Source organism: Xyrauchen texanus, chromosome 15 (assembly GCF_025860055.1).
Source record: "Xyrauchen texanus isolate HMW12.3.18 chromosome 15, RBS_HiC_50CHRs, whole genome shotgun sequence".
Taxonomy (NCBI): Eukaryota; Metazoa; Chordata; class Actinopteri; order Cypriniformes; family Catostomidae; genus Xyrauchen; species Xyrauchen texanus.
In genome coordinates this window covers 14,892,383-14,905,617 of record NC_068290.1, presented here as the reverse complement: position 1 = coordinate 14,905,617, position 13,235 = coordinate 14,892,383, and the positions used below count along the sequence as shown (strand labels likewise).

At 36.4% G+C, this 13,235-nt stretch overlaps 1 protein-coding gene across 1 annotated transcript; it reads right to left on the bottom strand.

Annotated features, from left to right (window-relative positions):
- Positions 1-681: 681 nt before the first annotated feature.
- On the bottom strand, positions 682-7,479 carry LOC127655576 (probable U3 small nucleolar RNA-associated protein 11). The gene is made up of 8 exons (XM_052143471.1): positions 7,315-7,479; positions 6,964-7,025; positions 6,500-6,602; positions 6,230-6,343; positions 6,009-6,102; positions 3,398-3,528; positions 3,147-3,257; positions 682-1,220 (listed from the first exon to the last, which is right to left on the bottom strand). Exons 1-8 carry the CDS (start codon positions 7,372-7,374, stop codon positions 1,137-1,139), a joined length of 759 nt encoding a protein of 252 aa, XP_051999431.1. The 5' UTR covers positions 7,375-7,479; the 3' UTR covers positions 682-1,136.
- Between the last annotated feature and the right edge of the window lie 5,756 nt (positions 7,480-13,235).

The following is a 13,235-nucleotide window of genomic DNA, read 5'->3' as shown; positions in this document are numbered from 1 at the left end:
TTGAAGTCATTTTTTATAATAAATTCTCATCCCAGTAGCTGGCGAAATGTATCAAGAATCCGAATCGCCAAAAACAAAAGAATGTGAAATGAAAGTGGAGATTGAAAGTAAAAAAGGACTTAAATATTGATGTTTCTCATCAGTTAAATTTTTGGGTGAACCATCTCTTTAAACACAACATATTTAAATACATTATGTATTATCTAAAGGATTAAAAAAAATGTAAGAGTAATGAAGCATTACAAAAACACCATCACAACTTCAGTAAGAAGGATAAGTAGAATAATTGTTCTAATGAGTAGTCGAATAATTATTGGATTACTTTTAATGGAAGTCTGTCTCTGACAGCACACAACAATCAGATCTTGGGCAACAGAGATCTGGGTTAACAACCCTTTTGACCATGTCTTTTCCAGTTGTTTGTGATTACTGAATAATCATTTATTTAAATATTTTATATAGATTGCATTCACAGAGCAATTTCTAGCCAGTTAAATTAGACTAGAAACATTTACATTCACTATAGAAATGTCCATGATTTTGCAGGTTTTCTTTTTTATGACTTTTCTATACTTGGAAATAACAATTTGAAAATGACCTGACATATTCAGGTTTGCAAAACTATAGGAACCTTATTCCAACAATTTATACTGATAAAGGGTAAAGTTGTTTTAGTTTGTCATTAACTGATTACGTTTTGCAACTTGGCTCTTTTGCAACTTGGATGTAGATATGATAAGATATGCTAGTGCCATCTACTGATTTAGTTAATGAACTACAACACAACTAAAGACAACATTTTATTTCAAATTATGAAAGAATGTCACAAATTCTTCTTTGCAATAAATATGTACAAACTGCCTTTCGAGTGTTTTGGGATAACCAGCAGCTTAGTCATCGGTTAGTCTTCCACACCTGAAGGCAACATCTTATTAGGAAAGGCATTGTCTCTCAATCCGTTGAAAAAAAAAAAGAAAAGAAAAAAAAGAGAAACAGATTATTAAAAAAAAAAAAGAGAAACAGATTAACCCCAATTCACAGCAATAACAGGGGAGAGCTTTGTAGAATTTGGCTGGAGATCCATGGAGAAGCAGAAAGACAGTTTGTTCTGTATATACATTTAGAGACATAAGCCATCATCTTTTCCTCCTGGCCTCAAATCTATAGATGGCAGGAGCAGTGCTGGTCTCTTTACGAACTTTCACTTTCTTAACCTTATCCTGTCAGAGATGAAGAACAACCAAGATATCACAACACAAACTCAGACTCAATAAACATGGCCAATAATTTGTCATGAAATAATACAACATAATAGGTACAGTTGAAGTCAGAAGTTTACATGAACTTAGGTTGAAGTCATTAAAACGAATTTAACAATTCCACAGATTTAATATTAGCAAACTATAGTTTTGGCAAGTCATTTAGGATATCTACTTTGTGCATGGCATAAGTACATTTTCCAATAATTGTTTAGACACATTGTTTCACTTTTAATTGGACTATATCCAGTGGGTCAGAAGTTTATATGTACTAAGTTAACTGTGCGTTTAAGCAGCTTGGAAATTTCCAAAAAATTATTGCAAGCCTTTAGACAATTAGCTTCTGATAGGAGGTGTTCTGAATTGGAGGTGTGCCTGTGGATGTATTTTAAGGCCTACATTCAAACTCAGTGCCGCTTAGCTTGACATCATGGGAAAATAAAAAGAAATCAGCAAAGACCTCAGAAAAAATAAATCAAAAGGTACTACATTAATCTATACAAACACCATGGGACCATAATACCACTCAGGAAAGAGATTAACTCGGTCTCCTAGAGATGAACGTAGTTTGGTGCAAAAAGTGCAAATTAATCCCAGGACAACTGCAAAGAACCTTGTGAAGTTGCTGGAGAAAATAGGTAGAAAAGTATCTATATCCACAAACTAGTCCTATATCTACATAACCTGAAAGGCTGCAAAGCCAGGAAGAAGCCAATGATCCAAAACTACCATAAAAAGCCAGACTACAGTTTGCAAATGCACATGGGACAAAGACCTTACTTTTTGTTAAGATCTTGGTAAAATTGAACTTTTTGGCCATAATGACTATTGTTATGTTTGGAGGAAAAAGGGTGAGGCTTGCAAGCCGAAGAACACCATGCCAACAGTGAACTGTGGGGTGGCAGCATCATGTTGTGGCAGTACTTTGCTCAAGGAAGGACTGGTACACTTCACATCACGAGGAAGGGAAATTATGTGGATATATTGCAACACCATTTCAAAACATCAGCAATGAAGTTAAAGCTTGTTCGCAAATGGGTCTTCCAAATGGACAATGCCCCCAAGCTTACCTCCAAAGTTGTGGCAAAATGGCTTGATAACAACAAAGTTAATGTATTGGAGTGGCCATCACAAAGCCCTGATCTGATTGAAAATTTGTGGGCAGAAGTGAAAAAGCATGAAGGCAAGGCCTACAAACCTGACTCAGCAACACCAGTTCTGTCTGGAGGAATGGTCCAAAGGTCCAGAAACTTGTGAGAAGATTGTGGAAGGCTACTCAAAATGTTTGACCCAAGATAAACAATTTAAAAGGCAATGCTACCAAATTATATGTAAACTTCTGATCCACTGGGAATGTGAAAGGTGAAATAAATAATTCTCTCTACAATTATTCTGACATTTCACATTCTTAAAATATAATAGTGATCCTAACTGACCTAAGACATGGAATGTTTTCTACGATTAAATGTGAAAAAGTGAGAAATTAAGTTTAAATGTATTTAGCTAAGGTGTATGTAAACATGTAATATATATATATATAAACCTTTATCATCGATGTATCCATGCATTACTAATATGTCCATGTTAAGATTAAGATTCAACTTTTATAGTCATTGTTTAGAGTACCAGTACAGAGCCAATGAAATGCAGTTGTTTTCGCATATCCCAACTAAGCTGGGGTCAGAGCACAGGGTCAGCCATGAAACAGCGCCCTTGGAGCAGATAGTGTTAAGGGCCTTGCTCAAGGGCCCAACAGTGGTATCTTGGCAGTGGTAGCTTGAACCCCTGACCTTTCAGTCAGTAACCAAGAGCCTTGACCTTATACACTGAGCCACCACTGGCCACAATGTTGAAGGGTTTGAGAGAAATGCTGATGAATACAATCACCTGGAGATCTTTCCTAGTCTGGATCTTTTGACTAATGATAAACATCTTCTTTTCTCTGTCAATACGCTGTGAAAGCACCTCATACTGATTTTTTCTCTGTTTTGCAAGTTTCTGAGAAAGAAGGCATAAAAGCATTTTAAAAAATGATAAAATAAGCAGGAGAACAATTCATGCAATACTTTTATGTGAAAGTGAGAAATAAATGCAGCTGCTGTGCCATGGACTAGACACAAACACCATGATTTTCTCACCTTTATCATCTCTGGTTCCACTACTCCCACAATGCTCTTGTTTTCTAGGGTTTCCATTGTGGGTCTGTTATATGCTCGGTCCACCAGTTCAGGCACTGTGTTGAGGTGTGTGGCCAGGTCAAACTCCTCCACTAATATAAATTAAGAATAAGTTTGAGAATTTAGCTCTTTACTATTGTAGATTTATATAAGAAGTTTAATGTAATTATAAAAAAAAAAAAAGATGTCTGGTAAAACTTTCTATGAAGCCCATATTTATAATGCATTGAAGAGGCATTATAATGCATTTGTAAAGTCTCTTTAATACGTTGTAACTTCTCAAATAATTTTACATGACTTCTCATAACCTAATTTTAATACATTATAACACTTACATATTCATACATTGGAATATAATGCATTATAACATGACCAACATCAAATTTAATCTGTAGAACTAGAATGCATATATATATATAAAACACACACACACACACACACACACACACACACACACACACACACACAGAGAGAGAGTATCTCACAAAAGTGAGTACACCCCTCACATTTTTGTAAATATTTGATTATAACTTCTCATGTGACAACACTGAAGAAATTACACTTTGCTATAATGTAAAGTAGTGAGTGTACAGCTTGTATAAGTGTAAATTTGCTGTCCCCTCAAAATAACTCAATACACAGCCATTAATGTCTAAACCGCTGGCAACAAAAGTGAGTACACCCCTAAGTGAAAATGTACAAATTGGGCCCAAAGTGTCAATATTTTGTGTGGCCTCCTCTTCCACTCCTCCATGACGACAATGACAGAGCTGGTGGATGTTAGAGACCTTGTGCTCTTCCACCTTCCGTTTGAGGATGCCCCACAGATGCTCAATAGGGTTTAGGTCTGGAGACATGCTTGACCAGTCAATCACCTTCACCCTCAGCTTTTTTAGCAAGGCAGTGGTCATCTTGGAGTTGTGTTTGGGGTCATTATCATGCTGGAATACTGCCCTGCGGCCCAGTCTCCGAAGGGAGGGGATCATGCTCTGCTTCAGTATGTCACAGTACATGTTGGCATTCATGGTTCCCTCAATGAACTGTAGCTCCCCAGTGCTGGCAGCACTCATGCAGCCCCAGACAATGACACTCCCACCACCATGCTTGACTGTAGGCAAGACACACTTGTCTTTGTACTCCTCACCTGGTTTCCGCCACACACGCTTGACACCATCTGAACCAAATAAGTTTATCTTGGTCTCATCAGACCACAGGACATGGTTCCAGTAATCCATGTCCTTAAGTCTGCTTGTCTTCAGCAAATTGTTTGCAGGCTTTCTTGTGCATCATCTTTAGAAGAGGCTTCCTTCTGGGACAACAGCCATGCAGACCAATTTGATGCAGTGTGTGGCGTATGGTCTGAGCACTAACAGGCTGACCCCCCCCACCCCTTCAACCTCTGCAGCAATGCTGGCAGCACTCATATGTCTATTTCCTAATGACAACCTCTGGATATGACGCTGAGCACGTGCACTCAACTTCTTTGGTCGACCATGTCGAGGCCTGTTCTGAGTGGAATCTGTCCTGTTAAACCACTGTAAGGTCTTGGCCACCATGCTGCAGCTGAGTGTCAGGGTCTTGGCAATCTTCTTATAGCCTAGGCCATCTTTATGTAGAGCAACAATTCTTTTTTCAGATCCTTAGAGAGTTCTTTGCCATGAGGTGCCATGTTGAACATCCAGTAACCAGTATGAGGGAGTGTGAGAGCGATGACACCAAATTTAACACACCTGCTCCCCATTCACACCTGAGACCTTGTAACACTAACGAGTCACATGACACAGGGAGGGAAAATGGCTAATTGGGCCCAATTTGGACATTTTCACTAATGGGTGTACTCACTTTTGTCGCCAGCGGCTTTAATGGCTGTGTGTTGAGTTATTTTGAGGGGACGGCAAATTTACACTGTTATACAAGCTGTACACTCACTACTTACATTGTAGAAAAGTGTCATTTCTTCAGTGTTGTCACATGAAAAGATATAATCAAATATTTAAAAAATGTGTGGGGTGTACTCACTTTTGTGAGATACTGTATGATATATATATATATATATATATATATATATATATATATATATATATATATAGTATGCTTTAAGTAGTGACAAAAGCAATGTCTTATTATCATCCATAAGAATACATGTTTTAACCTTCAGCGTTTTTCTTATTGTCTCAAAATTTACATCAAGAATGTGTGTTCTTTTGTATTCTGAGCATTTTTCTATAAATTCCATTATAAGCTTGACTTATAATGTATTATATATTCCAAGTTTATATTATGACTGTATATAAGACTTCTGTAGCTTTACTTAAAGCAGGTCAAGACCATGTATAATAGTGTATGATCACATCAACCCTTAAGACTGTTTATCCTATGCTGCTTTAGTAGACAGCAGTTTTATGATACGTAATATACTGTATATTGCTTACAACTTCTGTGGATAAAATTGGATGTTTATTGTGTTATATGGGGGGTTATATAATGTATTACAACTGTAGTTACAATTATTTATGATAAGCTATAACATATAAGATGTATTGAGACAATTTGAATGCCTCTTTCATAGTACCTTCTTTTTTGGAATCCACAAAAAATGCATGTTTATTTTTCTTTTCTTCATCAACATCAAGAAGGTGGAGCTCAGACTTCAACCGTTCAATTTTCTGAGAAAAGACATCAACTCATGCCATTATTTTCAGCCTTAAGATGACGATAACATCCTTGCACAGCACATAAACTTGATAAGCATATCAAACAGGCGATTGGCATCAGAAGGACGGACCATGCTACCTTCATTTCTGAAACCCTCTTCATTTCAACATATCGGATGTCCTGGGTCCTCATCACTTTCTTCTGTTCCTCTGTCATTTCTTCCTCTTTCGGTTTAATTATGTGAACTCCATCCTAATCAGAGTGAAAAGTAGAGCAATGAGCAGAGAAGTTGTTCATCAAAACCTCACAGCCTCACTGTCTCGTGTAGCGCTGCTTCCACCACTTTATAATAGTAGGAAAGTATAAAAGGATTAGAGCAACACAAAGGCAAATTAAGACACAACAAACCTTTATTTGGTTGTGTATCATTTTAAAATGGAATTCATCTGGGTTTTTCTCCATGGCCTTCTTCCGTAAGGCCATGAGGGTCTTTTGTTTTCGGTGGTAGTCACTGTTTAACAAAAACACATTTACTGTATTCTAACAATTCTGAAGTTAAAGTATGGAGACAGACAGTATAATCTTTAATATTATCAAGGTAATGTTTATTAGAATATATAATATACATTTAAAAATCTGCTGATATTACCCTGTACCGTTGTCATGCCATTGTATTTATTTAAAAAGCATCATCAATGTAACATTTGTTAGAGAGATAAGACAATAACATCTCTGCTGTGAGTACAGTTGACATATTGGAAATGCATCTAGTGAGAACAAACATCAACAACCATGATGCATACAACAAAAGTGAAACACCCATTGCATTAGCCAAGAAAATCCCACCAATAGCATGATTTGTGATAACTTACTTTGCACGGAGTTTGTAGTCCTTCTTCTTCTCCAACAGACCCAAGTGTTTCCTGAATCCAAGCTGCGATAAAGGAAAAGTCAGTTTAGTTAGCAAAATACAGATGGGGTAATCTTGAACTATTGGACTGCTGAACATCTGACTTCCAGGCTTCTCTAAACCTGTCCACTCACTGGTACGTTAAAGCCATAAACAAGCCTTTACCCAGCATAATCTGTATAATGTAATCCTTACAACAATTAATTAGGCATATTAAATGTAAAGTACTGATTTGAGAGTTTTAAAAGAGCCGCGCGTCCTTTTACAAGACTACGTTATCTACACACCTAGCAATTCTGCTTATTAAACTTACCTGTGATCGCTCTTTGTGGTCCCGTTGTTTGGACTTCAGGGCTTTTCGGAAAGAAGACATGGTTTAAATGTGCGAAATCAATTTCGATGGTGGTTACTGGGAAATTGTTGGCAGCAAAATTGACTTGAAACCGCACACGCTCGTGTAGTACTGCACTCACGTGGGTACGATTGGTCGCACTATTTTTAAATTTGTCGTCGGCAGATTCGCAAGATTACACGCCTCTGAAACGTGTTCCATATAATACTAAATTAATTATTTTGTTACCCTCATTTATTATAGCGGATTTAATTTTGTATTAATATTTGGGATACCTCATTAAAACAACATAATGTAAAAGTAGCAGAATATGCTAAATGATATATAGACTATACGTTAATATAATTTACATATTTTAAATTTATGTAATTATGGGGTATTCTTCTCATTATTTAACAATGTTACTAGGCTACTAAACGAAAGCCGTGTTTTATTACGAGTTTAACTAAATTTTAAAACCAAAAGAAATGGCGCTAACATAGTGTCAACAGTAGAGGCCAGTGTCCTCCACGGATTCAATACGCTTTCTAATCCATTGGGAGTAGCCTATTCGCATTTACTCAAGTTCGTTTTATTGTTGTGGTAATACAAGCTCCATATTACTCACATGATACAGTTAAAGGTGCATATAAAAGGAACTTTAGGCTTTGAAAGTAAAATATTTGCTGCAAATTATATCACTGGAAAGTATATCACTGAGAGTCACTTGCTCAACAGGCTGGATCCTTGACACTGAGCTTATACCATAACATTAGCTTTATATGGCCATCTGATCAGTGATATCAATCACAGGAGTCCTCCTTGTCTACTGTTCTACATGTGGAAGAAAGCCAGACTCGCAGCAGGGAAGAGCTCCATAGCAAACGTTGGGTGCTGAGCCACTTAGTTTATATATCTTGGCCTGCATGTTGACACATTGAATCACTTTGGTCATGATAATGAATGCCTCCATCTGCCAAAGAGATTGGTTAACACTAACAGATAATACTTTGTGTTTTTTAAACAATTTTTTTAAAGGGTTCTACTATGTCCCAGGCACCCAGCTTGAATCGTATCCAGAAGGACCTTTTCCTGCATTAGTGAAACAAATGTTAGAGCTACAGTATGATGACGACAACTACGTGCCTCTTACGGCTCTGAAACGTCATTTTACCCATTAGTTAGGCTTCTCTTCCGGGAGTGATGGGGGAAAGACGGAAAATAGCCATTTGGTGTGTCAAAACATGCGGGGCATGTGACATAAGCAAGGACAGCTTAGAAATAACAACCATCCTTTCTCTGGCTTAAATACACTCTGCACAGAGAATGCATACAAGGGAGTTCTTTTTGAACTATTATACAAAAACATTTAATTGTATTTCAAATTGAGCTGTCATGTTATAGAGTCATAAAGCTGCTGTGGTCAGATGTTTTTTCTGATTTTTTTTGTAATGTTTTTTCAACATCCTGTGATATGCTACAGACAGCAGAATGCTTATAGAATAATAAGCACACAACCGGGCCAACAAAATATATGTTTGAATAAATGTGGTTCAAAAAGTACAAACATATTCTGTGTATCACCTCATATGATATTTTTTATCCCGGTTTTCTTTTTTATGACAGGAAATAATTTGTTTTAATGTGTGAGATCTGCAAAAGCATGCAGATTTGTTGCTGTGAAGAAAATTAATGGGGTCACTTTTTCCATATGATGTAATAGCACTGCATTTAACTCATTAACCTGGGGTTTGAGGTCTATCAGCTTTAATTTAAAACCATGTCGCCTGATGGACTTTTCCGATAGAGATAGAACCACTGTGAAAAATAAAACAAACATGTGAAATTAAATCTAATGTTACTGTGACTACATTTTAATCTGATTGTAACAGTAAGCAATCAAACCTGCATTTAAGAAAGAACAGGAAGGCAAAATGGACAGGACATGGGGTTATAGGTTTATGATAGCTCAGATCAAGGGCGTAGATTTGGCTTGAACATGAGGGGGGGTTGTACTTGCTTGTTTTGATTATTATATCCCTCATCCCCCCTGGAATCTACACCCCTGGCTCAGAGTTTCCAGAATGCCCTTGCTTGACAGATATATTACTGTTTGGTTTTTAATATAGGCCTTTAAAAATCACACAAATTGCTACTGGCCAGTGGCTGAGCTCAAAACCTTGGAATGTCTGCTCAAACCAATGCAGGGATTCTTCTACCCCCTGTATGCAGATGATAATACCAATACCATCAAGAGGAGCTCCCTATGAGTCTGGCTCTTCACGTGTGAATTCCTCCACAGGAAAAAAGAATATATGATTTCATCACTTTTTGAGTGGTCATAGCCAATCAACAGATGTAGTTTGCCTAATTCTGTTATACAAGCGGTGTATTGCGACTAGTGTGTGGAGTGTGGGAAATCCAATAAAAGGAGAAAGCATCATATAATCAGGAAAAGTTTCCTTTTGAGGAGTATCCCTTGAAACCTAGGAAATGTTTAAAAGATTTAAAGGTTATAATTTCAGGTTTCAGTAAGTTTTTTACAACACTGCCTGAACCCCATACAGTAGATTCTTCCAGGAAATCTCTTGAATGTTTGGTTCTCACCCTTACAATATGACCACAAAGCCCTGTAAAGAGTGACTAGGATACAATTAACAGCCATCCTAAAATTACCCAGCTTGAGCTGGCAGTACATAATATCAATATAAAAGGGTTTCTTGAGGCATGATGGGTAAATAAAAACATGACAGTTACACAAATGTCTGCTTTATTCAAAGATAAGGGAATGTTTATTGCATAATAGAATTGCAGGCAGGAGATGTGATTGAGGTATTAAACAATTACAGTTCATTCAGTTTGGTGTGATTTGATAAATCTTCCCGTTAAGCTGTTAGAGAGGCAATAAAGCATTACTGGAATTACTGGCTATACACTGACATCAGACATAGACTTCATACGAGTTTAAGAGAAAAGCTCTTTTTAGCCATTGCAGTAATTTAACAAATTTTGTTAAGGTCATAGAAATGGGCACTTTACACCTATCCTGATACAATCAATTATTGGATACAGTCTTTGTAAAGTTTGTTTGCTGTTAGCAAATAATATCAAGTTAACCCAAGATACAGTAACTGACTTAGTCGGTCTTTGTAAAATAACCTACACACATTTTGTTATTTCATTAACAACAACTGCTCAGCGGCTCAGAATTCTGTTACCTGAAATAGTACAAGCATAGAGTCACGTATCCACATCTCCCTTTTTAATATTGCAAGAGGCCCTTTATATTGTACCTCCTATTCAAGTATTACATTACAAACACGACTACACAGTGCTAATGTTAAAGAAACACTTACCTCTTTGTTATACAATACATTTAAACTGAAGTGCCTGAAGTGTTTCCATTGTAAACTCTGGAAATATCAGGCAGCAGTAATTTGTTCGTCCATCAATGTAGAGTGAGACAAAAGTGTTTAAATCATTTTGCACAATAAGTATTTAGGTTGATGCAGTTGCAATTCAATCTGTTATATCTGATCTGTGCTAGATTTGCCCTTGCTCCATTAACATGTTGATAGGCATCTAGCTTATTTATAAATCAAATGTCAAAATTTCATTATACATATTTTTAATGTAGAATAGGTCTAGTGAAATATCTGTGAAACAAAGCATGGATGGCATAAATTATGTATAATCCTCTCTTTGTCTCATGGTGATGGAAAAACAACATCATGGTACCCAGAGTTTTAATATGGCAAAATTACCCCAACAATCACAGAATGTTCCTCTAACATTGGTGTATGGTTCCCATTTATAAATTTTTGGGAAGTAACTTCTAATGTTTTTAGAAAATGCTCTTTTTAGGGTTTTTCATATAACAAAACCAAACGTTCCCAAAAAGGAACCAAAAAGTATTTCTTGGGACATTACTGCAGTTTAACACTACATTACTGTTATTGTTATTACAATAAAACTGTGGTGACACAGTTACACAAGTTAAACATAATCTGAGAGTGACGAACACGCTTTGAAGAAGATCCCATATTAATTTATTATGATTTTACAGTAGAGAATGTTTTTTGAGAAGGGTGATCTGCATTGAAGGTGATAGGGTACAATTGGGCTAAAGGCCCCCAGGTTAAAAGGCACATTTGATTTTATTTTCTCTCAAAACACTAAATAGCAGCAAAAAATACCAAAGCACTTTCTTAAACACCTGTTTGTCACTATGCACTGCAAAATCTCCCTGATCCATGAGATCTTTGCGTGTGGTGTCTAGTTTAATTTAGAATTTAATAATTTTTGAAATGTTGCAAATTTATGTAGCTAATGAAAATCCCTGAATTTAACACATTTATTTTGAGAACAAAATACTTTTAAGTCATTTTCAGTTTTCAAATTCAATAAATAAAAAGTTTTTTAATAAGTTAAAGGATAGTATTTGGGATAAAAAAAAAGTCCCTCTGTTGCAGGGGCTAAAGGCCCCCATAAAACAATAGTTTATCTTAGGTTGGGTGAATAGATTTGTTCTGGAAAAATTGTCAAATTGGGATCACAATAGATGGTATGAAATGCCAAATGTGTTTGAAATTAAAAGAAAATTTGTGCATCCTTTTCTGAAGTAGTTATTATGAGTCAGCTTTATCTTGTTACTTAAAATAGCATAATGCTAAATTATTTGCATTTGTTAACACATTTTGCACTATAAGTACTGCCCATATCTACACGATATCACAATAAACCCCCAGGGCCTTTTACCTTGATTGTGGAGGCTCCATCACTACCTTTTTTTTTTTTAACTGAATTTTAATCAAAACAACCTTCCGTTATTATTTTCACACACAATATTTTGCTCCATCAATATTCAATGAAAAGGAATGGAAAAAATAAAAAATCCTGACACATTGTGTGACCAGAACAAAGCAAACTGCCCTTATTGTGTGCCTTTAACCCTGTGTTAAAATGGGTTTTAATGTAATTTGTTTTAGGTACTACAGATGAGATTTAATCTTTGCAATTGGACACTGAATAGGACATAAACTCACTGAGCACTTTATTAAAAACACTATGATCCTAATAAAGTGGTCTTCTGCTGTTGTAGCCCATCCGCCTCAAGGTTAAACGTGTTGTGCATTTTGAGATGCTATTCTGCTCACTACAATTGCACAGAGAGGTCATCTGAGTTACCATAGTCTTTCTGTCAGCTCGACCAGTCTGGACATTCTCAATTGACCTCTTCATCAACAAGGTGTTTCCGTCTGCAGATCTGCCGCTCACTGGATGTTTTTGGCACCATTCTGAGTAAACTCTAAAGACAGTTGAGCATGAAAATCACAGGAGATCAGCAGTTACAGAAATATTCAAACCAGCCTGTCTGGCACCAACAATCATGCCACGGTCGAAATCACTGAAATCATATTTTTTCCCCATTCTGATGGTTGATGTGAACATTAGCTGAAGCTCCTGACCTGAATATGCTTGATTTTATACTTTGTAATTCTGCCCAGCGATTGACTGATTAGATAATCGCATGAATATTGTACAGGTGTTCCTAATAACTGTTTCAGTGAGTGTATTTCTCCTCTTTGGGAAAACTTAAGTTATTCAGCATAGTCTGATATTAAAAGCTAAACATAGCTTTTTTCAATGAACCTGGTCTAAAATATGCTCCTCCATCCCCTTTTAACAATGCAGTTGCAGAGAGAAAAATACGTTTTTCATTGATGACGATTCATGCCCCTCAGATGTAGTAACAGGTAGCCAAAGTATTTTGTGTTCTCCTTTATATAATTCTTCAGACAGACCTCTCTCCAGGTCTCAAAAGGAAAACTCCAAGTTAAACAGATTTCACTGTCTACAAACCTTGGTCGATTTAAAGGCCATTTATTGAAACTTCACAAAAG

Excerpts from the sequence above, each read along its gene's own strand:
- LOC127655576 (XM_052143471.1), bottom strand. The coding sequence starts at position 7,374 with ATGTCTTCTTTCCGAAAAGCCCTGAAGTCCAAACAACGGGACCACAAA. Across the intron at positions 7,026-7,314 it reads ACCACAAAGAGCGATCACAG|CTTGGATTCAGGAAACACTT; the intron begins GTAAGTTTAATA and ends CCTTTATCGCAG. Across the intron at positions 3,258-3,397 it reads TGGAACCAGAGATGATAAAG|AAACTTGCAAAACAGAGAAA; the intron begins GTGAGAAAATCA and ends CTTCTTTCTCAG.